This window comes from Colletotrichum orchidophilum (assembly GCF_001831195.1).
Source record: "Colletotrichum orchidophilum strain IMI 309357 chromosome Unknown Scaffold_1.1, whole genome shotgun sequence".
Classification (NCBI taxonomy): domain Eukaryota; kingdom Fungi; phylum Ascomycota; class Sordariomycetes; order Glomerellales; family Glomerellaceae; genus Colletotrichum; species Colletotrichum orchidophilum.
The window spans coordinates 227,218-254,128 of record NW_019172957.1 but is presented as its reverse complement, the minus strand read 5'-3'; the positions used below and the strand labels follow the sequence as shown (position 1 = coordinate 254,128).

At 51.3% G+C, this 26,911-nt stretch overlaps 6 protein-coding genes across 6 annotated transcripts; 2 read left to right on the top strand and 4 right to left on the bottom strand.

Moving 5' to 3' along the window:
- Window positions 1-805: 805 nt before the first annotated feature.
- CORC01_00053 (uncharacterized protein) lies at window positions 806-1,300 on the top strand (the record flags this gene model as incomplete). Its single annotated transcript, XM_022611711.1, has 1 exon — window positions 806-1,300. One exon carries the CDS (start codon window positions 806-808, stop codon window positions 1,298-1,300), a length of 495 nt encoding a protein of 164 aa, XP_022481716.1.
- A 5,762-nt stretch (window positions 1,301-7,062) lies between these two features.
- CORC01_00052 (uncharacterized protein) lies at window positions 7,063-9,036 on the bottom strand (the record flags this gene model as incomplete). Its single annotated transcript, XM_022611710.1, has 4 exons — window positions 7,063-7,200; window positions 7,272-7,816; window positions 7,869-8,938; window positions 9,008-9,036. The coding sequence occupies 4 exons, from the start codon at window positions 9,034-9,036 to the stop codon at window positions 7,063-7,065; spliced, it is 1,782 nt and encodes a 593-aa protein (XP_022481715.1).
- Window positions 9,037-12,676: 3,640 nt separating this feature from the next.
- CORC01_00051 (uncharacterized protein) lies at window positions 12,677-13,918 on the top strand (the record flags this gene model as incomplete). The annotated part of the gene is made up of 5 exons (XM_022611709.1): window positions 12,677-12,892; window positions 12,956-13,293; window positions 13,436-13,532; window positions 13,608-13,708; window positions 13,798-13,918. 5 exons carry the CDS (start codon window positions 12,677-12,679, stop codon window positions 13,916-13,918), a joined length of 873 nt encoding a protein of 290 aa, XP_022481714.1.
- Window positions 13,919-14,087: 169 nt separating this feature from the next.
- Window positions 14,088-15,095, bottom strand: CORC01_00050 (uncharacterized protein; the record flags this gene model as incomplete). The annotated part of the gene is made up of 1 exon (XM_022611708.1): window positions 14,088-15,095. The coding sequence occupies one exon, from the start codon at window positions 15,093-15,095 to the stop codon at window positions 14,088-14,090; it is 1,008 nt and encodes a 335-aa protein (XP_022481713.1).
- A 1,308-nt stretch (window positions 15,096-16,403) lies between these two features.
- On the bottom strand, window positions 16,404-16,808 carry CORC01_00049 (uncharacterized protein; the record flags this gene model as incomplete). The annotated part of the gene is made up of 1 exon (XM_022611707.1): window positions 16,404-16,808. One exon carries the CDS (start codon window positions 16,806-16,808, stop codon window positions 16,404-16,406), a length of 405 nt encoding a protein of 134 aa, XP_022481712.1.
- A 271-nt stretch (window positions 16,809-17,079) lies between these two features.
- On the bottom strand, window positions 17,080-26,859 carry CORC01_00048 (beta-ketoacyl synthase domain-containing protein; the record flags this gene model as incomplete). The annotated part of the gene is made up of 10 exons (XM_022611706.1): window positions 17,080-18,806; window positions 18,896-19,310; window positions 19,405-19,747; window positions 19,834-22,090; window positions 22,174-22,394; window positions 22,481-25,277; window positions 25,351-25,683; window positions 25,747-25,972; window positions 26,043-26,255; window positions 26,338-26,859. 10 exons carry the CDS (start codon window positions 26,857-26,859, stop codon window positions 17,080-17,082), a joined length of 9,054 nt encoding a protein of 3,017 aa, XP_022481711.1.
- Between the last annotated feature and the right edge of the window lie 52 nt (window positions 26,860-26,911).

Genomic DNA, 26,911 nt, shown 5'->3' with positions numbered 1-26,911 from the left:
CTGACAGTCGTTTGCATGACTGATGTGTGAGTGTGACCAATAAGTTCCCGCCGGTTGGTTTGGGTCGGCCTATGATTTCTGGACTAAAATATAGACGCTTTCACCACTTTGGATACGGCAGTCAAACGTTGTCTTTTTCCTTCCCTTTCTCCCTTCGCCGCGTGGGCAATTAAGCCTCGTCACTTGCACCGGAGATTCGGAGTATCGGCAGGTCGTATTAGCGCAAGACTCATGCGTTTCTGATGGCCGTCTCCGCTGCCCACCGTATTACTTTGATCGCACACCACATCTCTAACAGAACCAGAACGTACAGACCTTGCATCAAGAATTTTTGTGATGTACGCAGCTAGTATCTCCGTGATTGAAGGAAACCATATATGAAAAATGAGATTGTTAAATCAAGTCGCTTGATGCAAAGATTGCGTCATCTGCTGTTGAGTATTCTAATTCTAACATATTTATTTCTTCTCCGCCCAATATTTAAACGATGAAGATAACGAGGAGAACAGGGCGTTCGATGCGCTAGCTTGTCTTGGGTATCACAGTTGGCGTGAAGTGCAGTGAAATCAAGTCCAGTCTGCTTTTGATCACCCAGGCCCTCCCTCGGTCACCCTGGGGCCTGGGCTCTGTTCACTGTTGATTACGTCATTCTAATGTGCCGGGCCAGCCGTTCGGGGTCTGCCGCAATTGAAAATTTGGACACGGCACACCGCGAATCAAGTCCACCACTTGACCGCGTAGAAACCAACCTGAGATTACTACAAAGCCACCCGCTCTACCGCACTGGTAGAGAAATGCCATCAAAATGAATACTGAAATCCTCGATCCTGCGACGCCTCAGCGGCTCTCGTCTTTCCCTCTCGAAGAGACCGTGGATAGTGCTGCAAGAACACCGACCCGTCTTGGCCTTTTGCAGACCCCACCGCGGAGATTTTCGCAGCAGTTGAAACGCCCTATTGACGCCGTAGAGGGCGTAGATGACGGCGCCGAGTTCGGCCGTCGAGGGCGGGAGTCTCCTCGATTACTCGCGACACCACCACGGCGCCCGCCGCGCCGGAAACGGTTCTCTACTGGCACCACCCAGCCGATCAGCTTTGATGCGGAGAGCGCTACCTCATCTCCAGACAGCGTAGTCCCTACACACGTTAAACCAAAGACCTCCGTGTTTAACACAAGGCTAGAAGAGAAGCTTGATGAAGAAGATATCGACAGAGACTATGATGAGCCTAAGGATAAAGACCGGCTAAATAGCAGTGCTTCCGGGATAGAGGAAAGCACTGAGCGCGAGATTAAATCTTAGGTTCAGTGCGATAGTGACTATAGATTTGAACCCTACGGAGTTAAGGATTAGTCAATTGTTAGTTTACGTATCACAAGCGTAAACTCTTCGGCGCTTAATCCTAAGCGTTAAACTTTTTTTAAATAATAACTTTTTTTTTATTCTATACACAATTTTAAAAACTCTTAAGAATAATAAACAAATTTTATAATCTTGTCGTTTTTAAGTATTGAATTTACTAATTTTTTTTAAACCTTAACGTTTTTTATTATAATTATTCAAGAAATAAGCTTTTTAAATTAAATATACGGAATGTTTTTATTTATTATTTATAACTTATATATAGTTTTTTTTATTTTTTTGTAAAATACTTATATTCTTATAATTTATAATACATATAGTTCAGTAGCAGTCGTAGGCCTGCGGGGTAAATCATTGGCCTTATTATGTACGTTAAGTCGTAATACTACGGAGGTGCCGTTCAAAAGTTTTGGCTGAAGAGTACAGAGACGATAATCGATGCGAGTCAGCGTTAGTACATTTCAATCCCGCCCTAAGGGGCGCTTTGCCCAATCAGGCTAGTCACTTTGTATTTATGGCGTAGACTAATCTATTTTACTTTCTAACCACAAGGCCCCCAGCCTTGCCCCAATTGATCGTCAACTTCCACTTCATACCGCCACTTCTATTGAAACACCAAAATCCTCAAATATCCGCCATTATAATGGCCCCTTCTTCCTCTTCGCTATAGCGCCTAAAAAGAACGTTGCTGGGAAGAATTATTATTAAATCAAATCCAACGCTGGATAGAACGCGTCCCAGTCCATATCTTACAAATCATTACTCTAGGAGGCGGGAATGATTATGAGGAAGGCCGTGATGTCGGCAAGTGCTGTCCATAGCCCAAAATTCATACTATTCTTATTCTCAGCGGTCAAATTGACACTGCTCACAGTGGCGACGATGTTAGTCGAAACGGCGGCGAGATTGGCCCTTGTTAATACCCCTATTAATACCCCTGCCCACGCAAGGGGGGTTTTAATATCTTTCAGCTATTAAAACGGTTGAACGGCACGTCCATATTACGTGGCTTTTTATGGAACTTGTAAGCCTTAATATCTTCTTTACTCATATAAAGCAATCAGTTCCTCGATCTAAGGAAGGACATCTCATTTAGTGTTTACTTACAGCTTAACTATTTATTACTAAAAGACTTCCTTCGCTAGCATAATGAAGCTTCCAGCGTTCTTCCTTTGCCTCTCTATGGCGTCGGCTTCTCCCCATTGGTGGACAAACAGTGGCTGGTCCAAGCCAGCTAAGTACAACAGCGCCCAATGCGAGAACACCGCTTCTGTTTATTATTTCTGCGTATGTGATATCGACTTTTTTGACATTACCTCAGCTGATGGTCGACAAGGGACTTGGGGCAGGTACCCATGGAGAGAACACTAACGCCGCTGCGTTCCCTAATGGACGCAATAATTGTTGGGAGGCAGATGGTAATGTTTGTTACTGGAAGGGGGCTCAGGGACTGGTAAGTTACTCGAATCGACAAATAATAGTTGCTAACTAGTAAATAGATTCTTTGTGTAAGTACTCAGTTTTATAAAAAGGTAATTAGTGCTTACTGATCTATAGTGTACACTGGATTAAATTCATCGCGATCTTTGGACTGCCAAGATTTGAGATGAGACTGGTTGGGTTCCTCGTATGGGATAAAGGCTCAATCGGAAGCGGCTTTAGAGATAAGAGCTGGCGAAGCAGGGCGCAAAGAGCTTGCCTCACGGTGTTCTGATGTTGGTCTCTGAAGAAGTAGTAGCAAATGGTTGTCGATCGTGGTAGGCTGTGGTCTATCAGGTCCTTGGTCAAATACACTTGGTTCCTTCTGAATGCCTGACTTACAATGAATGGCCTGTTCTGAATGTTTGAATCAACTCTACCTGGCTCGAGAATTGGTCGCAGCTGCACTCCGTTGTGTATGAGACGCCATTGTCGATGGAAGTTATCTAGCCAAAGGCCTTTATGCTGGTCTTGTAATGACTTGACTTTGGCAGACCAAACAAGCGGGTAGAGATCCCTGAACAGACCAAGAAACAGGCGGGTCGATCTTTTCCAATAGCCCCCGTTGTTCTTCGACCTTCCTCATTGCTTCATGAGAAACCCAACCATGCAAAGCACCAAACCAGGCACTATTTAAATGGTCTTTCGACTTCCGGGTATGCCGTATGGCTTGCGCTGACTGCAATTCTGACAATTGATCGTCAACTACGTGCTTCATGGCTCTCCAGACGTCAAAGAAATCAAATTTGTTTGTCTTGAAATATGGCTTCGATAACGCATGGATACCTTCAACGCGTGAGGTGGCCGTATTGCCGAAGTGCATGTGTTGACCTACCCAATCTCTGACAAGTTTTTCTTTATCTGGCTCAAGCCCCGTCTTTTTAATGTACGTAACTTCCTCGGTATGACTCGGAAGATAATTCTCCTCAAATTCCGCTACACGTTCATCAAAAACGGCTTCAGTGGAAGATTGCATGATAGAATCCCAAAAGGTATAAAAGGCTGCCCACTCGTCAGGTTTGGATCCTTTTTTTCCGCTGTTGCTTTTGCCACAATACCGGCAGCTGAATGCTCCTGCAGCGCAAATAATGGGAGGCAGTGGGTTAGAACCTTTGCATGTCAAAGGCAAGTTAAATGGCTCTGCTAATGGAAAGACCACTGTGACTGCATTTATACAGACAAGACACCGATCTATTAAAACCACAGATGGAAGCTTGGCGTTGCAAACCTCAGAGAGATCCCACGGTGAGCAGTGTCAATTTAACCGCCGAGAATAAGAATAGTATGAAGCCTTTTCGGCGGCCATGATGTTGCCGGTGGCGGTGGGAGTGATCTTCGTCTTGGACGAGTGGGGGGTGGGGGTGTTTGCGAAGAGCTTGCGCTGCGCGTTCTCGTTCACCATCGTGAAATCTCAAAGATTTCCCAAGGAAGGAGCGCGCCAAGACCCACACTTACAAGAGCCTGCGATTTCCCACACAATCCCTTTCCTTCGCCCACATCCATTATTTACTTTTCCTCATTTCCCCTTACTCTCTCTTCTTCTCCTCTCCTCCTCTCCAACCTCTGACCTATTAACATCACTATCCTTATATCCTATCTAGTCATCAATATAATAATAATTATCCAAAAGGATTTCCCTTTCTGACCCCTATCCTCTACGTCGCATAGTAATACGGACGTGATACTCTATCTTAAATATTAACGTATTAATACCCATCTAAAAACCACGATTTTAAACAATTCTTCTATACTTCCTACAAGAACGGCCGTCACCCAGGCGACCTTGAGTTTCGAAGGTACTTCCGCGTATTATATATCTACGGCGGCGAAGAAGGATTTATGAAGAGCATTAAATCAGGCAATAATTGCAATGCTCTATCCCCAGCACGACGGAGTTTCGATCTGTTAAAACCACAGATGGAAGCTTGGCGTTGCAAAGCTCAGAGAGATGGGACCCGCTCCAAGGCCCAGACGTAATCTTTTTCTTGCTCACCACTTACGGGAATGCAAATGCGATGCAGAAGAACCGCTGACAAGCATCAACCCCAACCATATTAAGAAGTGGCATTTGGTATTTATTGGTCTTATTTGTGCACTCTAAGAGCAGGAGGTCAGAATAAGCTTGGAGATATTGAATTGAACCAGGGTGGGCAATTAAGATTGCTTTGGACCCGCTGATTCTTATCAATTCGCACTCGACTCCGAAATCCCTGGCGGTCCAATTGGTTGCTCACGGCATGAATAGAGTTTTGAACCTTATGCATATTATCTTTTGGCTTGGCAATCCGATTGTAAATATACTTTCTAATTGCCAATGAACCAGGATCCTGCTTGCGTAAAAATGTCTGGATATCTGTAGCGCAGATACCGGCAGACACACGTTCTGAAAGAATTGCTTTGCCTGAAGCATCTAATTGGCGATGCACTTGATGAGCTGACGGATGATGACTTGGCGAATGATTATACTTCGAAATTGTGTATCTGGTCGGTAATGTAAAGACCATTTAGTTTTGTCGAGTGATTCCCTAGCCAAGAAAAGAAACGCGCAGCTAGTACCTCAATTCGTTGTCTTGCGCTTGGTTCCTTTTCCAACAGTAGCTTTGGGCTTCTAAGATTTATCGCATGCATACTTCACGATTTTACGGCCGCTAGTCTTGGTGGTTGACTTTCGGGTAATGAACGCTTAGCCTTGTGTGACAGCCCAAGCATTGATTGATGTCACTAGCTCAACTCGAGGCAGGTATTTAGCTTCTGCGGGGGAAGCAATCGTGAGGAAAAGAAGCGGATTAAACAGAAATACGAGAGGCAAGAGTCGCGGAAAGCAATTGTTGGGTGCTCAATATGCCTGGTCATACCAAGAAGAAAAGGTGTCGGATTGGAAGCCCAATTCGACCTCGAGGGTCTCCATATCAGCGTTCAACTGACGGTCCAACCTCCGGTTGTAACCTCTCTTTTCCACTTCACGCAGAGATCAATTTACAGTTAATTGACCCTTCGTCACCCCGGTTCGAACCGAACAATCACACCTGTGATACGTAAACCAACAAAAGGATCTTCAGCGAAATGCTACTTTTTTTAAAAAAAAAAAAAAAAAAAAACAGGCAAGCAATAGGCCAGGTTAAACAAGCTATGCACATGTACGGCGCAAACCAATGAATGCTGACTTGGCCCATGAAAACGCTAACGCGGCATCCGGTCGCTGTTCCATTGGGAGCCATTCTAGCTAACCCGATGATTTTGACTAACGCCTCCAACACGGGGTATAGAATGATTGGAGACAAGGTAGTAAAACAACAACGTTGCCAAAATAGTCCCAAAACCATCAGCAACAGCTACCCAGGATGGCCCAGGCAATCAGGGGGATCTCGATGAGAGATAACCGAGGCAGATGGGTGGGGCACTTGTATCTAACCGCGGGCTGAAAAAGTTGAGCAGCGTTGTTTCGAACCCGAGGTGGCGGTGGCAGAGGTTTCGAGACGGCCTCTTTACAAGCCGCGGATACCATACCAACTTATCGAAAATGATAAATTAAGGCCGCTTTCCTATTGATATAATATTGGTATTTCACCTCGTCCTGCTTGCACTTCTGAGGGTAGTCTGTCAGTGCAGTCCACTAAGCCAGCTCATGGGCCCTCTTGGGATATACCCTCGCTTCGGAAGCCAGGCACTGCTGGAATTAATGATGGCCACTAGCAAGCCGGGAACAGCTATAGCCCAACCAGCTAAGACTGCTGTTTAGAAGGTGGAGGAGCTTCTGGCAACTGGGGGGCACGTTTTCATGACTTGAGGGTAAATGATGCTCTAGTAAGCTCTTGAACCCATTTCCGGGGTGCTTTTTGACCGGTGTGAAATGGATGAGTAGCATTGCTGTCTGTTGGGGACGCAAGTCAGAGCTGGATGGATTGAACATGCATCACACTTTTCAGTAGAGTCAAGAGTGACATTTGCCTGACGGGACATATTGCTTGACAGCAGCCCAGCGCCTGACAACCCTTCTCCTTGACAAAAATTTATTCATTACCATTACATCATCCCGTCATTTCATAATTCTATAGGCGTACCAACCAAAGAGGCGTATCGCTTCCGCTGGGCGAATTCGAGTGGTCATCCGAATCGAGATCCTTTAAGCCTTCTGACTGCCTACATTGAGGTCCTTGGCGTCTGATGGGTACCTGCATATGGTGAATAGTGTCAGTCGGGCGAGATTGGCCAAAGTACCAACATCAGCTAGCTGTGGCCTCCATTATGGCGTTCAAGAACCAGTCGTGGAACGTCGTCTCGCTCCATTTCCGAAGCTCCCGCAGCAGTGCCATGACACGGTAGCATCCAAGGAGAGAATCCGTTCCTGGTAAACGAAAAGACTGCCAGATGTGCTGTCTAGATATTAGCTGATGCTCCTTGGTAGAGTTTGATTTCGGAACCAAAGACCCACAATCTCATGCTCTGTTTCTGTAGCAAAGAGAATCTGCCATGTGCTTCCAGTGACTTGAAGAAGCGGGAGAGTCACACCAAGGCGCTTCGGTCCCAGAAGATCGTGTAGTCGGAGGAAATGTGCCGATGCCCAGACGCCGAGATGCGCCCTGGCCATATCCTCGTCGCCGCCGGGTTTCTTAGTCTCGATGCTGACGGTGATGGGCTGTAGACGGAAAGGATCGTATTCGGTATGGTTGATTGACTGTGGTGGTGGTGGCGGTTGCTTGTCCTTCCTTGGGCTGCTAGTATTCGACTGTGATGCGCTGCTCGCGCTGCTGACACTACTGGCGCCGCTGCCTACACCGTGGCCGCGTCGTAGCCTTGGACGGCGTTGCTCTTGGGCAGCGACGGCAGTGCGAGCTGCTTGTTCGATTTCTGAACTAGAGATGGCGATGCAGTAGTCGACCATTTTGGCCTGGAAATTGAGACCGTGGGCATGTCGAGGAATGCAGCTTGGGGCGATACAAGCCTGCGTCGAGTTAAACAGGTTGACGCGGCCCTCGGCTATCGTCCCGGTCTCGCTCGACGGCGGTGACTAGCAATGGCGCGTGAATACGTTCATTCCAGTGGGCCTCGGCGCGATCATTGGCCAGGGCCTTGCTCGTCTCCTGCACAACTTGGCTAAGGACCTCGAGTTCGAACAGCAGCTGGAATTGGGAACGTGTTGTAGAGGCCGTAATTATATTCTTCGCCTCAAGGGGTGGATCGAAGGGCGTTATAGCCAAGACCTTGTTGTTGAATTGCTCTTCCACTGCGGACGGCACAATGCCATTATCAAGTCTAATGCCTTGTATAGCGTCGAACAGAGGTCTGATGTCGCTTGGAATCTGGTTAGGTTTTTCCAGAGGCACAACTTTGACGGGTGGTTGTGCAAATCCAAGGTCTGCCATTGCCTTGACGGGACTTCGTGACCATGTGCTCGACGTGTCTGAAGGGTGAGGGAGCTCGGGAGCGCCGGCACCAATGGCGAGGGCATATGTGGAGGAAGATCGCAAAGGTAAGAAAGGAAACGTTGATTGGTCTTGGAGGCCCAAAGGAGCCTCGTTGATATCGTCGGCATTTTCGTGAGTTTCGAGCCGTTTCCGGCCCACGCGCGCTCTCGGCCTGGGCGTTGGGGAACCGTGGCGGGCTTCGAGATTGGTATTCAAGTCGTGCTCGTCGCTGATTGCGTGCTCATCGATCGGGGGAGACGGCGCCTGTGTTTTTGAAGATTGAGTATCTGGCTTGCGCCTCGCTGCCGTCCGTTTTGACCTCCTTTTCGTCGGCGTCGAGGGTTCGGGGTTCATGGCAGTGTTTGGGTTTCGGTCAGCCAGCACGGAGCTGCGCTTGCGTTTGGAGCGTTGAGGCTGACGTGGTGCATATCCTGTGGAGACTCTTCGAGAGAGCGTAGGTGATGGTAGATGGTACTCGGGTTGAGGTTGAAAGTCTTCTAATGGTAATACTGCTGTTGACGGTGTCGCTGATGGTGAAGTGGCTGCAGCAACGTCTTCAAGCCAAGCGGACACGACGTGTTTCCGGCACCGAAGGTGGGTCGGAGATGGGCAAGCTGAGGTCATGGGAATAGTCGACGTGTCCAGCAGCGACACGATTGTACGATCATCACGCGGATTGGGTCGCGAAATGAAGCTGGGAGATCAAATGACATGTTGAAATCGTGCAGCATAATTGTATGATTGTCGATGTCTAGCTAGGTACCTTAGCATTGTGGACGGGACGGGAAGCATTGGCGGGGCAACGGGTCATTTTTCGTGCTGACATAATAATGATCCGCGAAACGTTCGGGCTCGGAGTAACCTCGGGAATCACCAGTCACTGTCAGCGGTGACGGTGCGGGCTAATGTGACACCCAATCATGACAGGGCTGTTACCGGCACGTGATAGCCTCGGCACTGAGTCTGGCAGCTGGTCCCAGCTGTCATTGCGCCGGAGACGGGCAAATCTTTATATAAGCTGCTGCGAATACGCTCCTAGTGCTGGTTTAGTCGACGGCGAATTGATTACAAAGTATATCTCAATTTCTCGAGAATGAGAGAGCTTCTGCACTTATACAGCTTTACACCTCTTATACTATAGTATGTAGGTAAAGTTCAACCCCCCTATTAAGTATCTTCAGCCATGCTCCTAGAGATTATATCAGCAGCAAATTTCTAAAATCTGCGTATATATCAAACATATCAATTACAAAATTGGCCATTGAGAGTCACTGCTCTGCCTATGCCAGACCCACACTACCTGGTAGGGTATTTAAACTTACCCATACTACCATAGTAGTGTTCCGGTGTACTTTGCAATAACAAATGCTAGATTAGGCCAGTTGACAAATACCCAACAGAATTCTGGGTCATTTTATAAGATTGTCTCCGCTTCTTGGCACGGCACTATCTCCATTCGGTCAAAGCCGAACAGCTCCCAAGTCTCCGAGGACCCTGAGTAGATGGTCTCCATACATGTACCGTCGAACTCGATAGGCGGCGTCATGTAAAGCACGCAGCGATACCGAACACCTCCCGGGATACGCTCAACCCACTTACATGAGCCTCCATATCTACCGCAATCGAGAGCAAGGCTCCAGGGGTCATTATCACGCACACCAACAAAGCGACAACCAGGTTTCAGATAAACTACAATATTACAGAAGATGGCCTGCACTACATCGACTGAGTCGACAAAGCAAAAGATATTAGATGCCCATCACGATGTCGTAAATTCATGTTTGTTCCGCGAGACCGAGGTGCGAGAGGGGTTACGCGGCGTCATCTTCAAGGAATTGGACGAAACTCCTGCGGCCCAGTGCTTTCTCGTGATTGGGGGAGATGTTGAAAAAGTCTACCCAGGCTGCTCCGAGCTCAATCACTTCGCGGGCATGAATGCCACAACCGCTAGATTGAGGGTGGTGAGGCCAGTGGAGTAAACAAGTGCTATCTTGATGAGCTGAGACTCCAGGCGACCCGAGGGCAGATTGGTGTAGTTGCCCTACGTCGCAGCTACGGCGTCATCATGACCTGACAAGTATTGGACATGTTAACAGATTGTCGGATGTTTGGATGAAGGGAGGAGCCGGGTGAAGACTAGAAGGATTAAGGTCGATCAGGTTGTGCGACTATACCTTGTCGTTTTCTTCCTTCTACTTATTCGAGACGTAAACTTGCTCAAACCCCTTGCAAGCTTTCTTAATTGTGATGATACCCATATGCTTCCAGTACGCCACCAATTTTCTTTTAAGACTGAAGGCTTCCGCTAAGCAGCGTGTGGTGGAGGCGGCCGTTGCGTTTTTTTCTTATCACGTATTCTTCACAAGTACTCCGGCCCATAACCTAAGTCTAATCCCACACGAGGCTTTGAGTAGTATTGCGCTGATATTAAAGGAGTCTGTCGGCCTTTTCCATTGGGGTGCATAGCAGGCTCGTCTTCATCAACTCTTCGCAGTGTGGTCAAATCCGACCAGCTCGTCCATTTGGCGAGCGTGAAATTACCAGGTCTGCTGGGTGACAAAAGTCTCTTGTACTCGCCACCAAACCCCGCACACACCCAGCTCAATTGCAGATCCTCAAGACCTTGAAGCTGCACGAAGTATCCTATCTCACAACTGACCTGGGACTAGACGCTCCCTGTGCCGACATCCAGGCATTCGCGTGCAGCAACAAGGAGTCAAGGGAAAAGTTTACCAGCAGCTTGATTATCATGTGCAATGTGGAAAGGCTAAGACAGTTGCGTTGTCAAGTTAGAATACGGCAGGTTTCTCTCTGGCTGCACCATGTCGCCAACGTTTTCAGCCTGGTTGCCGGTGTGATATTACCTCATGAACAAGTAGACCTTGTACTGGCAGAGTAGGCATCCGATACTCAGAACCAAGTAGTTAACACTTCCCCTCTCCAGCTGTGAATCCGTATGTTTTCGCTGAAATTGGTAAACATGAAGTACACGTAACTCTTACTCACGCCGAGGAATATAGACACAGCAACAAGGCTTGGAAAACGGGTTAAAAGCCGAAAGGGCCTGAACACGAAGGCTTCAAGCAGCCTTCTTGAGCCTCGCCCCTTCAAGTTTTCACTACATGGTAGATAAGATGGATTGTCTGCCACATTCTTTCGCACTCGTCTTTCCTTAAGCTCCCGGAGGCGGTGCGGATAGGTCTCCTCAAGAAAACAAAAGGTGGCCACTGTGGCTAAAACTCCCTCGTTGAGCAGAAACAAGTTTCAATGAAGAGGAGCCTGCATGGAGGCTAAAGAGCACCGGCATATACGGTAATATTTAGAAATCCAAACGTCCACCTCCAGCTGGTATTCTCAGAAAAATAGCCCCCAATGATGGGACAAGCTAGTTTTTGGACATGTTCAACTCTTGCGAACGCCCAGGTTAATAGTTCCAGTGAATAAAGCCAAGGGTTTGGGGGAAGAATTACTGAGAGCTGACTGAGCTCATGTGCGCCATTGAAACTGGAGATGGCGTGAGTAGATGCTGCCAGGATGGCTTCTATATACCTCATGAGCAGACCGACAACTATATACCAACCATCATTCCCCTCGATTCTCAGCCTGCCATATCAATAACTAAACACGTAATGAAGCACCTTCTTCTTCATTAGTCCGTTGTCAGACCTACCCTTTCTGATTCTCACCATATATACCATTACCAAGATCCAGCCTTGGAAGGTATTTTCTCTGGAGCTGTCTGTAAACGCGGTCGAGTGGACTCCCGAGGAGTTGAACATGCCGCGTTACTATGGCGTCTATGCGTCCAAGACCAAGAGCCGCTTCTTTACCTTCGATGACAAGCCATGTGAGTAGTCAAGCTTGTTCTACTGCACTCTGTAAAATCCAGAATGGAAGGGGCTGGGGTAATGCCAGAAATTGGGGATGTAAATCACGATCGACTGCTAACTTAAAAGTTGAAGCTGCATTGATGACAAATCACGTAGAATCATCTACAGCTTCTATGAGAATGACCAAACGTGATTAGGCTTACCGTAATCACGTCCGCTCGGCACCCGCTTGGCCGACGCCATGCTCGTGATTGTTGCTTTTCTGCAAGATGTTCACACTCCAACCAGGGCTGCGTGACCAGCAAGTAAAGCTTTGGCCACCTCAACCCCCCTTGCTGCTGATCGTCTCCGCTCAAGTGATTGACGACCCAAGTGATTGACGACCCTGGGAGCAGCAGGCCCGCAAAAGAGCTTCTTACTGAGCACGAGCTATTTGATATCGACCGAGTAAGAGACCCGCTCGCGTGGCTACGGATAAGGTGGATAATACGTTTGTGTACTTCGCACCAAAAGCTTGTACACGATACTGGCCCCGATAAGCATGTATGGTCGCGTTATCTTCCTTAGCACCGCAAGCTCCTTCTTACGGGACAAGTGAAAGCATGATGATCGAGTCGGCGATGACGGTGGCGCTACCAGGCTTCTTTTCGAGCGCCAGCTGCCTCACGACCAGCGTTTCCGGAACACACGCACTCTGTGATGCATCGCCGTCTGTATCAGAGACCTGCGCAACCGCCCAAACATCTGTCGACAAGAAGTCGGAAAAGCAGTGGACTGCTACGTCAGGCGCTCAGAAACAGATGGAAGATTCTCAAGTCGTAAGTCATTCCTTCTGCTTGATAGGATTGTAGACTGACTTCAAACTCTCTGAAGCCTGCAAGAACAAGCTGAGCCTGTCCGGGTTCCTGACTTCGAGACAACAAATGGTGAATGCTCTTTGGCCTCTTCTTTTGGAAACCAGAGCTCGGGCGATGCTTTTCAGTTCACACATGCGGACCCTCGACCTCGCGTCTGCCGATACCCAGCCGGAAAGACGCGAGGACGATATTGAGCCATATTCTAAGATCATTCATTTGATAGGACACAGAGTGTCGCGACGCGATAGAACACCAATAGACCTCCGCGTTCTTTTGTCAGATCATGCTACGCCCATGTCAGAATGGGAACAAGAGAGGATTCACGACGTCTATCGCTACGTAGCATTAGCACGACCCACCGCGTGTCGACTCTACGCATGTGCGCACGTCCCGACGTGATGGACCTCGAGCCATATTCGACGTCCATCACCGTTGCGAGGCAAGTGGTAGTAGCGAGCGACGAGGACTTGCTTTCACAAAGGGGCTGAAAACCGTCCGCAAAAGTCCAACTGACCAGACGCACCAGGAGATAACCGAAGATATGATGGAGCGAGAAACCGAGACTGCTGGTTATGGCCGGCGGGCGACCACTACTCAAGTCGTAACCCTGGTTAAGTAACGCGTGAAGACCATTGAGGATGACGAGAAAGCGCTGCTCCTGACAATGGGCAAGCAGATCAAAGACCTACACGCGGCGATCAAGATCATGTTCGATGCATGGAAGAAGAACGCTGAGACTGGCGTCCTACTGTTGATTGACCTGACCCTCTCGACTGGGTGCGTCCGCGCTCAGCCTCCTAGAAGGATGTGTTCGTTTGGGGTCTGAGAATAATGTAAAGGTCCAACGCGAGTATAGTTGCAAGTAGCTTTGGCGACTACTACGAGTATCCTCAGATGAGGATTAGAAGGAAAATCAGCAAGTCTCCGCCTCACCGCAGGTCTGTTCAGGGCCATATTGCACTGGCCATCGGACTGTCGGCATCGTGAATTTCGTGGTGGGCCTAGTCAGGGGTGGATCGTGGCCGCGATCTCCAGCAAGGCCTCATACGGGCCCAGCCCGTTACACTACTAATGTCATTATTAACATATCATTGAACCGTGACGAGACTTTGTATTCTATCATACTAGCCTCTCTGCGCGGAGCCGTTCTAATAGATCAATCGCGCCAGTCTATCCACTTCCAGCTCAGCCAAACACTCCCATCATCACTGAAACCATGGCGTTGCAGCGCTTTCCAAACTCGTTGAGCATAATCGTTCGATTGGTATGTACTTGGGATAGGTGGGTCTTGCACCATGGCCATCGCACGAGCAAAGTTCATGCCGATCCATTCCCTAGGAACGTATTCAGCAGCTTGCCAGTCGATGATACCGATTGATTCGTTCTGAGTGTCGATAAGGACGTTTGTAGGCCCTAAATCTTCATGAAAGAGGTGAAATGGGGGCTCCACATCGAGCTTAAGCGCTTTGCAATTTGCAAGAATATTCGGTAAGTCCTTGCGCGTCAGGTACTTGCCGAAACGCCCATTTGGCGCAATAGTTCCATCAATACCAATGCCTAACTTATCCGAAGAAATCGTAGCAACTTCGATACAAGCTTTGGCGATGAGGGCTGCATAGCGATCCTTGACTGTATCATCTAAATCCCACCAAAGCTGTGCTGCTGTTTGACCAGGCACCACAGATGTGATGAGGAAATAGCGGTTATCGTAGCGAGCGTGGTAACGGACGCTCGGAAGTGTGAATGTTCGATCTGGAAGAAGTCTCTGTAACTCCGTGATAGTTACATCCTCATCAGTTGAGTCGCAGTGTATCGTATGGTGCATTTTGATGAAGACATCTCCAATTGAGTAAACACACTTGGTTGTAAGCTGAGCCACCCCGGCTTCGTCAGCCCCGGCTTCGATGACAATACCTCCGCCTGCAGCGATATGAACAAGTTTCGGGTCGTCTTCCGGCTCCCATGGACGAGAAGGCGGTGGCGGTCCAGCTACATCCAGAATGGCGTAGTGGGCTTGGTCGGACGCGGTCCAGGTGCTGATAAGACCAGGCGTATGGGTAGACCAGATTTGGTCATAGCGACGAGAGAGCAGGGCGCGGTCTCCGACAAGCCAGGCATTGTCGTCGACTGTAGTGAGGCCGAAAACAGGCGCCCGGTTCTTCATGGGGATGTGTTCGGCTGTATGGAATTGTCTGGGCTCTTGATTAAGAATGCGCATTTCATTTAACATATGCCGATACTGCTCTAGTGGCGTCATTGCGCAATAGTTGCAGTCTCGATTTTGCGTCGCCAAGTCTTGGAGGATGGACGTGAAAGTCGACCAGTAAGGGCGGTTATACGGTGAAATGGTGATTTCTTTGTGACGACCTGCGTAAGGTGAGTGTGAGGTGCGCAAATTGCTTATATGCTTGAGGAATGTGAAGCTTTAGTCAGCAAAATCCAATAACTGAGTGAATGCAACTAACAGAGTCTATCGCAGTACAAATGAACGGATAATAACACCCCCTAGTTGAGCTGAGACTTATTACCTGTGCGTAGCCATATATCCGTCAAGACACAGAGTCGGGCTAACACAGTCGCAGCCAACCTGGATGATTGGACAGACATCCTTTGACGGCGTCTCCAGGAGACATTCAATCCATCCATCACTTTTGGCTCTGTCGAGTTACTTACTCCTAAATGTGGGCTTCAAGCGGCTATGATCAGATGCTTGTTTTATCGTGAGGAGTGCATTACGCCCGACTAAGCTCCCATGGGGTCCTATTGTTATCTACGTATCTATACTAGCCTCAATAATATTTCCCCATTAACGCCCGTACATGTCTTACTGTCGCACTGCCCAGCCTTGAAGCTTCATTCGTCCCTGGTAGAACTGTGTGGAAACCAAGGCTTACTACTATCAGCCAAATACAAGTAGCAAACCCAGCGACCGAAATAAGCTCTCCACGCTTGTGTCGATGGCTGTCGGCGAGGATTTATATTACTTCAGTCTTTCAAGGTCAAAGTAACCAGTTGCAATTCTACTAAAGTTAAGGCGCAGGAAAATAATAGGCTGATAGTGTCCGAGGGATAATTATAAATTAATTTCGTTGGCGATGGATGAAGGGTCGGGTTGTCGAATTCGTCAAGTGGTGACCTACTTTAGCTTGTGCGCCTCTTGGTGTTGTCCTAAGAGTCTTGTTCATCTTGATGGCTATTTTCCCGTATCGTTTACGGACAGAAACGAAGATGGGAGCTTTTTCTCGTCCATCACTTCATTCGTCCTCGGAACTTTCTCGGACGTCTCCCTCCTCTTGGACATTGCTGGAGATTTTGCTTCACGTCTCCCACGTTCTCCAGGGCAAATGTCAAAGAAGAATTGTCCGGTTGACAATGCCGACCGACATCGTTTCTGGTCGTCACGCCATTCGCAGAAGTTGGAGTTCTGGAGCACCCAGACTTAAGAGTCTGTAAGCAAACCGTCCTCAGCCTCCTAAACGTGCTTCTTATTGTCGCCTGGGTCGGTGATGCGGAGATCGGCCAGGTATTTCTCGAACTCCTCACTCTGTTGCATTTCCTCTTGTTTCCTGGTCTGGTGTTGAATTGCAACTTCAATATTTTGAAACTTTCTAAGGTGAAGTTGAAGTTCCTTGAAAGAGAGGACGCGAAATATCGTAGCACCTGTGGTAGGAGTCTCGGCAGCCACAACGGGAGATGAAGGTGTCCAGCCTAGGCCGAACCCGATACCAAACAGGGTCACGGTTGCTGAGACGCCAGATCTGACACCGTAAAATGGGATGTCGATTGTTTCAAGCCAACCCACGGTCATCAGAGCTGCCGTCTGGAGGGACACGCCGGCCACCAGTAGGATGCTAATTATGCAGCATCGGCCTGCCATGCTTCGATAAGGTATTTATGTAATCAAGGCAACCGTCCAATTGTCCAAATAATCAAACTGTCTTCAGTGTTCTTATCTGTTTCTACTACAGAGACATTTGATAACATACGCAACCAGCAATATACTCTGATCTAGATGTTGTCCTCACTAAAAGAAAGGATGATGCTCAGAATCGGGGCCTGAGAAATGTGTAATGACGACTAAACCCATGCAACACCATCTCTTACCCAGAGATCTTCATCCACCAAGGAAAGCCGAATAGTCTGTCTATCTATGCCAGCTTCAGAGCGGGGTTCATGGAGAACATCGACAGAAGAGAGATGTAGTTCTCCAAGAAAACACGAGAACCTTGGGGAGAATACTTGGAGCCCTGCAGCTTGACCGTGATGAGAGGATCCTTGGTGGGATCATCCGACATCTCGAGCACTACGTCATAAGGGGTGCGCTCTCGGGACGCGATGACCTCGGTCATGACGGCATCACCAATCGCGCCGCTCTCAGCCTGGCCTTGCTTGTAGTCGAAGACGGCCTGGAAGAGCGGAGCGCCTGTGGTCGCAGTAGGCAGACCGGAGCCAAGGCGGTCGTGGATGACACCGTAGGGCACGCGAGAATGCTTCAGGGCCTCCCTCACACTGTCCTTGACGGACACCAAGTGCTCGCCAAAGGTGTTGGAGGAGGTGAACTCGCCGAACCTCAGCGGGAGCAGGTTGGCGAAGAAGCCCATGGCCGACAACTCGTCCATGGTGGAGCGGTTGGTGTCGGCGATGCCGATGGCGATGTCGTCACTGCCCGTCATGCGCGACAGCAACACGTGGTAGACGGCCAGGTAGAACTGCATTGGCGTCGCCTTGTGCTTCCGGCTGCGGTCTTTGATGCGGAAAGCGACCATGGGATCTAGACGCCCGATCGCCTCGTGCTGACACCAGATGACCGACGCTCCCTTTGGTTCTTGCGACGAGGCGTCGCCGCTCGTCAAGGACTGCATGAGGGGCAGCGGCGCGAACGCGGATGACTTGCTGTGCATGGAGCTCCAGAACGAGATATCCTCGTCGAGACGGCCCTCTTCCAAGTCCTTGCGCTGCTGGGCGGCAAGGTCGGCAAACTGAACCGTCGGCTGCTTCAGCGGCACGTCGCTGTAGAGCTTCGCTGCTTCAACAAAGAGGTTCTCTGTGGTCGATCCGTCGCCGACGAGTCTGTGATAGGCAACGATCAACAGGTGCTCGTCATTGCCCCAGTGACAGTCGAAGAGCCTGAGCGTGTCGCCCCCTGCGATGTCGTACTTTGTCTCGTGGAGCTTCTGGTACACTTCTTCCGCCGCCGCTCGGTCTGAAACCTGCAGGATCTGGACCTTATTATTCGTATGCTTGTGGACCGTTTGCTGGGGGGTCTTGTTCGAGTCGCAGTCGTCGCCACCCTGGTCGAAGACCGTCCGGAAGATCTCGTGACGACGCATCACGGTCTTGAGAGACCGAGAGAACCGCTCGAGATCAATGGCGCCCTTTATGAACATGCCGATGGTGTTGTTGAAGACGGTAGGGTCCTCGATCCCCTGCTGGACCTTCCAGGAGTATTCCTGGGCCAAGGACATCTTCTCGTGCCGTACGACAACGTGTCCGTCGTCGTCGTCGAACTTTTCGGCCTCGTCATCCGACAACGAGTCGACCGAGCCAGTAAGGGGCGTTCCGGTAGAAGTTTCATTCGTCGCCGTGTTGGACCTGGTATCGTCGGAGCTGTCCGCGATGGTCTCCTCTCCTTGGTTCACCAAGGGAATGGCGCTCGCCGACAGTCGCGCAGCGGCGTCGTCGGCCAGGTCGGCCACAGACGCACCGCTCAACACCTTTAATAGTGGAAGGTCAAGGAGCAGCTGCTTCGAAAACCAGGAACCAACGGTGACGGCCCCCAGAGAGTCGACACCTTGGTCTATGAGGGGGACATCCGGGTGAAGGCCCTCCCCATCCGCGATTTGCAAAGTGACACGCAGCTTTGCCGACAAATTATCTAAATGGGTCATCAGTTTGATACGTTCCCAGAAACAAAAACAAAATGGCACAGAGGAAAAGGAATTGTTGGCAGATTCGGGCGCTTACCAATGACAATCTGTCGAACCTGGCCCAAGGTCGTTGCCTGCTGCAGCTGTTCTTTGACGGAACCCTTGACGCCGCCGCCCTCCACGGCGTCTTTGCGTTGCTCAGGAATCTTGAAGTTTCCAACACGAGCATCGTTGAAGAACGTGATGCGGTCCTTGAGAGCAGGGTCAAGTGCGGGGATGCCCGTGGTCAACTCGACGTCCGCCATCTCGATCACGGTCCTTTCACGCTTCTCCTCGTTCTGAAACCTCGCGAGCGTCTGTTTGCCGGACACGACGGCTTCGGCGAACAGCGTGTGAAGCTCGTATTCTTCGACCGAGTCGAACATGAACCGGATCGCGTTGAAGTCTTCCTCAAGCTCGGCCCTGGTGACGAATCCGACACCGTAGACGGCTCCGATGTCGATAGTCGAACCCTGGAGTTGTTCACAACGGTCAGTTGAGCTCTACCCACGCCGATAATCGAAAGTGGCACGATGAAAAGAAAGCACAATCGGAGCTTTGACTTACCGCCAATCCCTTGGACAACCGTTGCTGAGCCAGAGCTTGCAGGTAGGAATTGGCCGCACTGTAGTTCGCCTGGCCTGGGTTACCCATGACCGCCACGATGGACGAGAACATGACGAAGAAATCGAGCGGATTGCTGCTGGCCGGATCGGAAAACCTCTCGTGGAGGATCTGTGCGCCCCGTACCTTGGGCTCCAACACCATGCTCATGGACTGGAGGTCCATGTTCTTGAGCATGACATCCTGAAGAACCAAAGGCCCAAAGGCAATGCCGGCCGTAGGCGGCAGCTTCAAGTCTTGGAGCTTGGCAAAGCCAGCGTCGACCGACTCTTGGTTGGCAACATCCCTAAAAAGAAAAGGATTTGTGGTCAGAAAACGACAATGAGATGTCGAAAGGTGGGCGAGGGGGATTGGTGGACTGCATCAACATACATGGGCAAAACCGTAACTTTTCCGCCCAAAGCTTCAACGTGGGCAATCCATCTGGGATCAACTCGAGGGTTTCTGCTGGTGAGCACAACATACTTGGCGCCATGCAAGACCATCCATCGGGCCAAGGACCGCCCTAGGTCTCCGGTGAGGCCGACGAGCAGGTAGGTCTTATCGTCAACAAAGAGACTGGCTGAGTCGACTGGGCGAATCTTTGCCGACAACGGCTTCTCCGCCTTCCAGTCAACCAGGGTGGACAGCTCCAGGCGCTTATCAGTTGGGCCAGAGAACTGGCTCGCAGGGAAGAGTTGGTAAACTTCGTTGCCGATAGTTCTGCCCGCCGCAGCAACGATCGATTGTTCGACCACGTTTGCTTCTTGAGCCGAGCCTCTGGAAGATGACCAAGCTGTGCTGTGGACGATGTAATCGCAGCCATACTTGTAGCAACTGGGGGGAAGCATATTGGCCAGGCGATGGCCGATTTCAACGGCGGGCTGGTTGATCGACATGTCGAAGAAAGCCGTGAGGTTGGCCGGGCGAATCTGTTTCAGCCGGCCATCAGTCTCTTTGCCGTGCAAGATGATCCATCGAGCGGAACTGGCGGCGGAGGAGGTGCTCTTCAAGCTCGGCCATGTCGTGGCGAAGCAGATCTGAAAGCCCCGTCGCTCGGCCTCCTCCAGCAGGATACCGATGCAAAAGCTCGGCGGCTCGAAAACGAGAACCGAAGCCGCGGGCCCGGAATCTTGGGCTTTACGGGAAACGGCTTCGCCGATGAGTGTTGCCGCCACCGATATCAAGAATTCGCCAGGGGCCTTATCGGCCACATTGCTTGGTGCCGCAAAGACGTGGTTTTGCGGGACATGGACTATGGACGCGTTTTGCTCCGAGAGGGCCACCACGGACGCGCCGTCCAAAGTGTTTCCTTGCACAAGGTGGAAGAATCCAAGGTGGCTCACACGTATGGCCTGTGAAAGAGCGTAGCGGACACGTACGGTCGTGTTATCGGCCTTCTGGGAGTCACCCAGGCCCGGGAACGTCTCGACGGCCTCGAGGTAGTATGCCGACGGCTTCGTTTGCTTTAGAGCGACAGGTGTCTGGTTGGGGTCGAAGTTGCCCAGCACAGGGCGGCGAGAGGAGTTCATGCGGTCATTCCTAGCCTTGTCATGCTTCAGGCGAGGGATCCAGGCGCGACCCTTGCACCAGTACACTTCGGGCTCATCGGTCCACGTCGATGTCGCGGTGAAGTCGTCGTCGCTGTCCTCGAGACGGAGTAGTTGCTCGACCAAAAACTTGGTGTCCAGTTCCTTTGCAGAGTCGACATCGATGAGGGTCAGACCCCGGTCGGGATGCTCCCGCGCGATTGACCTCAGCATGCCGATGGTGCTGGCCTGGTGCGGGTTATCGATCCAGGCACTCTCCGTCAGCCACAGCATCTTGCCGGCGAGGAAGAGCAGGTTCTTGACGGCCTCGAACTTGTCCTCGTCCAGGTGAGCGAAGATCTCGTCGTCGATCTCGGACAAAACGACAAAGGTGGACTTGAGCTGCAGGTCCGCCGACGCGAGCTCGTCAAGGCTGGTGATAGACTGAACGGATCTGTGCGGAAGGGTACCGGTCAACTCCTCTGTGATGCGTCGTGTCTCTGGGGACTTGCCGCCGACGACGACTAATGGTGGGTAGGAGGTCTTGAGGGGGGAAGACAGAGGGTTGTATAGCGCGTCGATCCTGGAATCAGCGGCGTACGTGCTGAAAACGGACGTGGGGAACAGGTTGGCATCTCGATCGAGAGTGCGGCTCTCGATGCCCGAGAACCCAACACGCTTCAAGATGGCGTCCCACCGGTCGTACGAGACAAATGGCTCCAAAACCCGGCCATCGTCAACGCCAGCCCACCAGTCGGAGAACAAGCCGAAGAGAAAGCCGAGTCGGCTATGCTCACGGTGGGTGATCTCAAGGATGACCATGTGACCGCCCGACTTGAGCAACGACCTGGCGTGTGCCATGGTCTCCTCGAGCTTGGGGGTAGCATGGAGGACGTTGGATGCGATGATGAGATCGTACGAGTACTCCTTGAAGCCTTGTTCTGCGGGGCTCGAACGGATATCGAGAGACTCGAACTGCATGGGCTCTTCCGTGTCGAACTCGGCAAACTTGACGCGAGCTTGCTCAAAGAAGTCCGTCGAGATGTCGGTGTACGTGTAACTGTTGAGTCCAAGCTGAGGCGTTGACAGAATGTGCTTCGTAGCGCCGCCCGTGCCAGCGCCTACGAGGAATAACAGGTCAGTAACGATGAAATACAACAAAAAATCAGGAAGGCGATTTTGGCGTATTGTTTCTTGGACTTACCGATCTCGAGAACATCCATGGACTGGAAACGATGAGCGATCTGGGCCACCAGGTCCTGGGCGTAGTACAAGGCCGGGCCAAAACTGAGCTTGTTGGTGTAAAACTCAGTCAGCAAGCCGTCGTGGTCCATGAGATCGAACGGGCTCTGACCCTGGCAGGTGACGGAGAACAGGTTCTCACCAACTCGCTGAACAAGGCGAACATGCGGGTGGTAGGAATTGCTGTCGAGTGCTCAAGTCAGACACACAAATGCAAACACACAAACGTAGGACTATCAAATCCAACGGGACAGGGATCTTATACACACCTCTCACATAGTTCCTCGATCTCGGCAGAGCTGTCGTTCTCCCAAGACGCATCATACCACAAGTCGTTTCCGCTGCGGGCCTCGTTCTGGACATGCTTGAACCATTCAATCTGTCTCTTGAAGTGGGGGGCAGCGCTGTCGTAGTCGGCGCTGGTGAGCTTGTTGAGGAACGACTTGATGTAAAAGTAGACGACGCGTTCGATGATTGGTATGGCCTGCTTATCCTGCTCCGTGGCCCAATATGCCGGATCGTCTAGAAGCTTGTCCTGCGTAAGAGGATTCCAGAACCACTTGGCGAAGATGCGATGGTCTGTGGATGCTGTCGGAGGGGAGAACGGCTTGAACATGATGTTCTCGACTTGGAGAAGCGTCTTCTTCTCGGGACCAAAAACGGTGATGTCGCCACTCAGGAAGTCGCCCTTGTCATACGTGTTGGTGGTGTTGAACGCGAGCTCGTCTGCGCCGGACTCAGCAGCCGCCAGGCAGAGCGAAGGGACCAAGGAGATTCTGTCAATATGGGTCGGGACATATAGTGAGCGAAGACGTCGGTCACCCGGCGACGAGTAAGCCCCGATGACGGTCTGGAAGGCGATGTCCAAGGGCGCCGGGTGCATCAGCAGAGGCTGGCCGCGTCCAACGTCTTGCAACTTGAGGAAAGCAAGTGTGCCAGTGGCCTTGGCGTCAGCTCGTCTCATGGTCTTCAGGCAACGGAAGTCTTTGCTGTAATCGTACCCCATCAGGTCAAGTTCCTTGTAGAAGGAATCGATGTTGACCCTGTTCATTTGGGGGTGCTCTTCCTCGGGTGCCGGCAAGACGGATTCGTCGTCGCCGGCGGGCGGGGGTGACTTGTCAGCCACCGTGATGATGATCTCTCCCTTGGCCGAAGTCGAAAGCTCACTCTCCTTGGATAGACACGAGTCGATGAAGAACTTGAGCGTAATGATGCCATCCTGGCCGGGCTCGCTGGTCACGCTGGCTGAGAGGTTAAGCTCGACCAAACTGTTGTCGTCTTCGAATACCACGGCCTTGCTGATGTCCATGTCCACAATCTCAAGAAGCTCCACTTCGTAGTTGTTGTCGCTGGCCACACGCATGGCAGCCTCCATCGCCATAACGATGTAGCCAGCGGCAGGGAAGACGGTCTGTCCTTGGAGAGCGTGGCCGTCTAACCACTCGAGGTCACGGGGCCTTACAAAATTGTTCCACTGGAACGTTGATGCGGTGGAGGACAGCTTTCCGAGCAGGAGGTGAGGGTGTTGTCCACGAAGATGCTCCCTTGTAGAGCGTGACTCGGTCCAGTAGCGGCGAGAATGATCCCAGGGGTACAACGGCAGCACCTTTGCCAGGCTTTGGAAAGGTTGTTGAGGCGACACTTCCTTTGCAAAGCCGCTAGCATCAATACTCGGGACTCCAAAGCGCTCCCAGAGGTATCCGAGACCTTGTGCAAAAGCGGTCATGTCGTCGGCTCCTCTCTCTAGGCACCCGGTATACGGCAACTCCTTTCCGTCGAGAGCGTCCTTGACGGTGGCGAGACAAGGCCCCTTGAGAGCAGGGTGGCAGCCGACTTCAATGCCAACTTGTAGCCCACGGCAGGTTACGGCAGCCTTCTGGACGGCATGAGAGAAAAGAACCGGAGAGACGAGGTTGTCCTTCCAATAAGTGGCGGTAACATCCTCCGCAGTCATCTCCTTGTTGTTCTCGTGGACGGATGAATACCAAACAAGCCCGGTCTGGGTTGGGTTAGCATCGGCAACGGCGCAACCGCATTCCTCCAACAGCTGTACGTAGGGTATGGCGCATGGAAGCATATGGTGTGAGTGGTAGGCCTTGTCGACCTTCAAAAGCCTTGCGAAGGTGGACTCGTCCTCTAGAACACCCTGCACGTGCTGGATTGCATCCGCATCACCGGAGATGGTCACACTGTCGGGTGAGTTGCTGGCTGCAACACAGACTCGGCCTTCAAAGGCCTCCATTTCGCAAAGCTCTGTCGCATCGTCGTACGACATGCCTGCCGCCAACATGGCACCAGGTTGCCCGCTTGGCGAAGATGCGTGCTCCGCGGACACAACGCCGCGAAGGTAGGCGATCCGGATGGCCTGAGCAGCGCTGATGAATCCTGCCGCAAAGGCACAGGCGATCTCGCCCGAACTGTGGCCTACCACCGCATTGAACTGTATGCCGGCGGCAGAGAGGAGTCTGACCAGTACAATCTGCACAGCGCAGCATAATGGCTGCGAGAAGCTGGCTTGCCTGACGTTGGAGGCCTCGCCCTCCAACATCAACTGGTCGTGGAGGGTCCATGATGGCCGATACTTCTCGGGCAGTGTTCTCAGCGCTTCGTCGAGCGTTTCGATAATGCTTGTGGTGTATGGCACGCCGAGGAGGAGCTTCTTCAGCATTCCGGGCCACTGCGCGCCCTGTCCTGTGAAGATGCCCAGCACCTGAGGCTTGCCCTTGGTATCGGTGCTGAAGTCGGTCCAGACTTCACCATCCTCGATGGCGGTCTCCAGTGCGAGTCGGAGCGTCTCTTTGTTGTTTCCGACGATGGCGCGACGAAGCGGCAAGACGGATCGCTCCTCGAGCAAGGTGCAAGCCAGATTTTGCAGGCTGAACTGTTGGGTGTCGATAAACTGAATCATGCTTTCTAGCGTTGATTTCATAGACTTCTTCGATTTCGCCGAAAGAACAAGAGGCAGGCAAGATGCTTCTGCCTCTACGACAGCTTCAGCTATAGGCGTGCTCTGATCGGGGCCCAGATACTCCTCCACAATCGCGTGCGCGTTTGTTCCACCAAAACCTGTGTGTCCAAAATGGTTTAGTTATTTGTTCTTTCTGTCTTGTCTGGATACACGAAGGCGATAATCTCTTACCGAATGAGTTGACACTGACTCTTCGAGGCTGGCCAGGTGCAACTGTCGGCCAAGGGATGGCCTCGGTCTCTATTTTCAGATGGTTATAGAAAGGAGCTACGCGAGGGCTTAGCTTGTCGAACAACAGGTTCGGCGGGATAACACCGTGCTGCACAGCCAAGCAAGCTTTGAGCAGGCCAGCAATACCGGCGGTGCCTTCGGTATGTCCGACGACTGTCTTGATGCTTCCGACGAAAAGAGGGTCATCGCCTGCATTGCTGTTGCCTCCCTGCCCAAAGAAGGCAGATGCAATGGCATTTGCTTCTTGTGGATCTCCAGCCGGTGTACCAGTTCCTGTACAGCACCGTTAGACTCAGGCATGGACACTTCCGGGCAATCAGTGAGACGGCCGCTTACCGTGCGCTTCGAAGAACTGACAGCGTTCCTGGGGGTTATTGATATCCAGGCCTGCCCTTGCGTACGTAGCGCGAATGAGGGCCTCTTGTGCGTCGTGGTTAGGCATGGTGATGCCCGTTGTCCGGCCGTCCTGGTCAATGCCGGTCTCCCTGATGACACACTCAATCGTATCACCATCTTTCAGGGCTTGACTCAATGTCTTTAGGACTACAGAGCACACCGCTTCCTGAAGGGCCACACGTGTTAGCATCATACATGTCTTGCGGCCGAGGCCTAGCAGAGAGTTGGTAACCTACTCCTCTGGCATATCCATCAGCGCCAGCATCCCACATGCGGGACCTGCCCGAGGGTGACAGCATGTTCAGTTTGCTCTCCAGGACAAACGTCATAGGGCCCAATATCAAGTTGGCGCCAGCGGCAACAGCCATGGTGCTTTGTCCACTGCGAAGCTGTTGCACGGCAAGATGTACGGCGGCCAACGATGAGCTGCATGCTGTATCAATCGTCATCTGCGTTCAGCGAAGCAGGTTAGCATTGTGGGACAGATATCGAACTAAACCCAGGCAGGCATCAGAGGGGTCGGTCACTTACACTCGGGCCATGCCAGTCAAAGAAGTAGGAGATGCGATTCGAGGCAATGCTCACCGCCACGCCCGTGGCGCTGTAAGTGGGAATACTCTCCAAATCGCGTGTCGAAGTGGTCTCGTAGTCATGGGTCATCATTCCGACATAGACAGCCGTGGACGACCCTTGAAGGTCCTGCATCCGCATTCCAGCGTTGGATACAGCCTCATACACCGTCTCTAGCAGAAGCCGCTGCTGAGGGTCCATGCTCTCTGCCTCTCCTGCTTGGATGTTGAAGAAAGGTGCGTCGAAGGCATGCAGGTCCTCCTTCAAAAAATATGCGTAAGACGCGTTGGTGCGTCCATGGTGGGTGCCATCTGGATGGTAGAACGTGTCGACATCGAACCTTTCCTTTGGAATCCTGCTCTGAACATCGCGAGGCTCTTTCAGGAGGTCCCATAACTTTGAAGGTGTGTTTGCTGCCCCGGGGAAGCGGCACCCACTTCCGACAATCACCACCGGCTCGTTCGGGTAATTTCTCTGAGCCATTACGACCTTGAGTCCTTGACTGAGACCTTCGTCGAGCTCTGGTTGGCGCAAT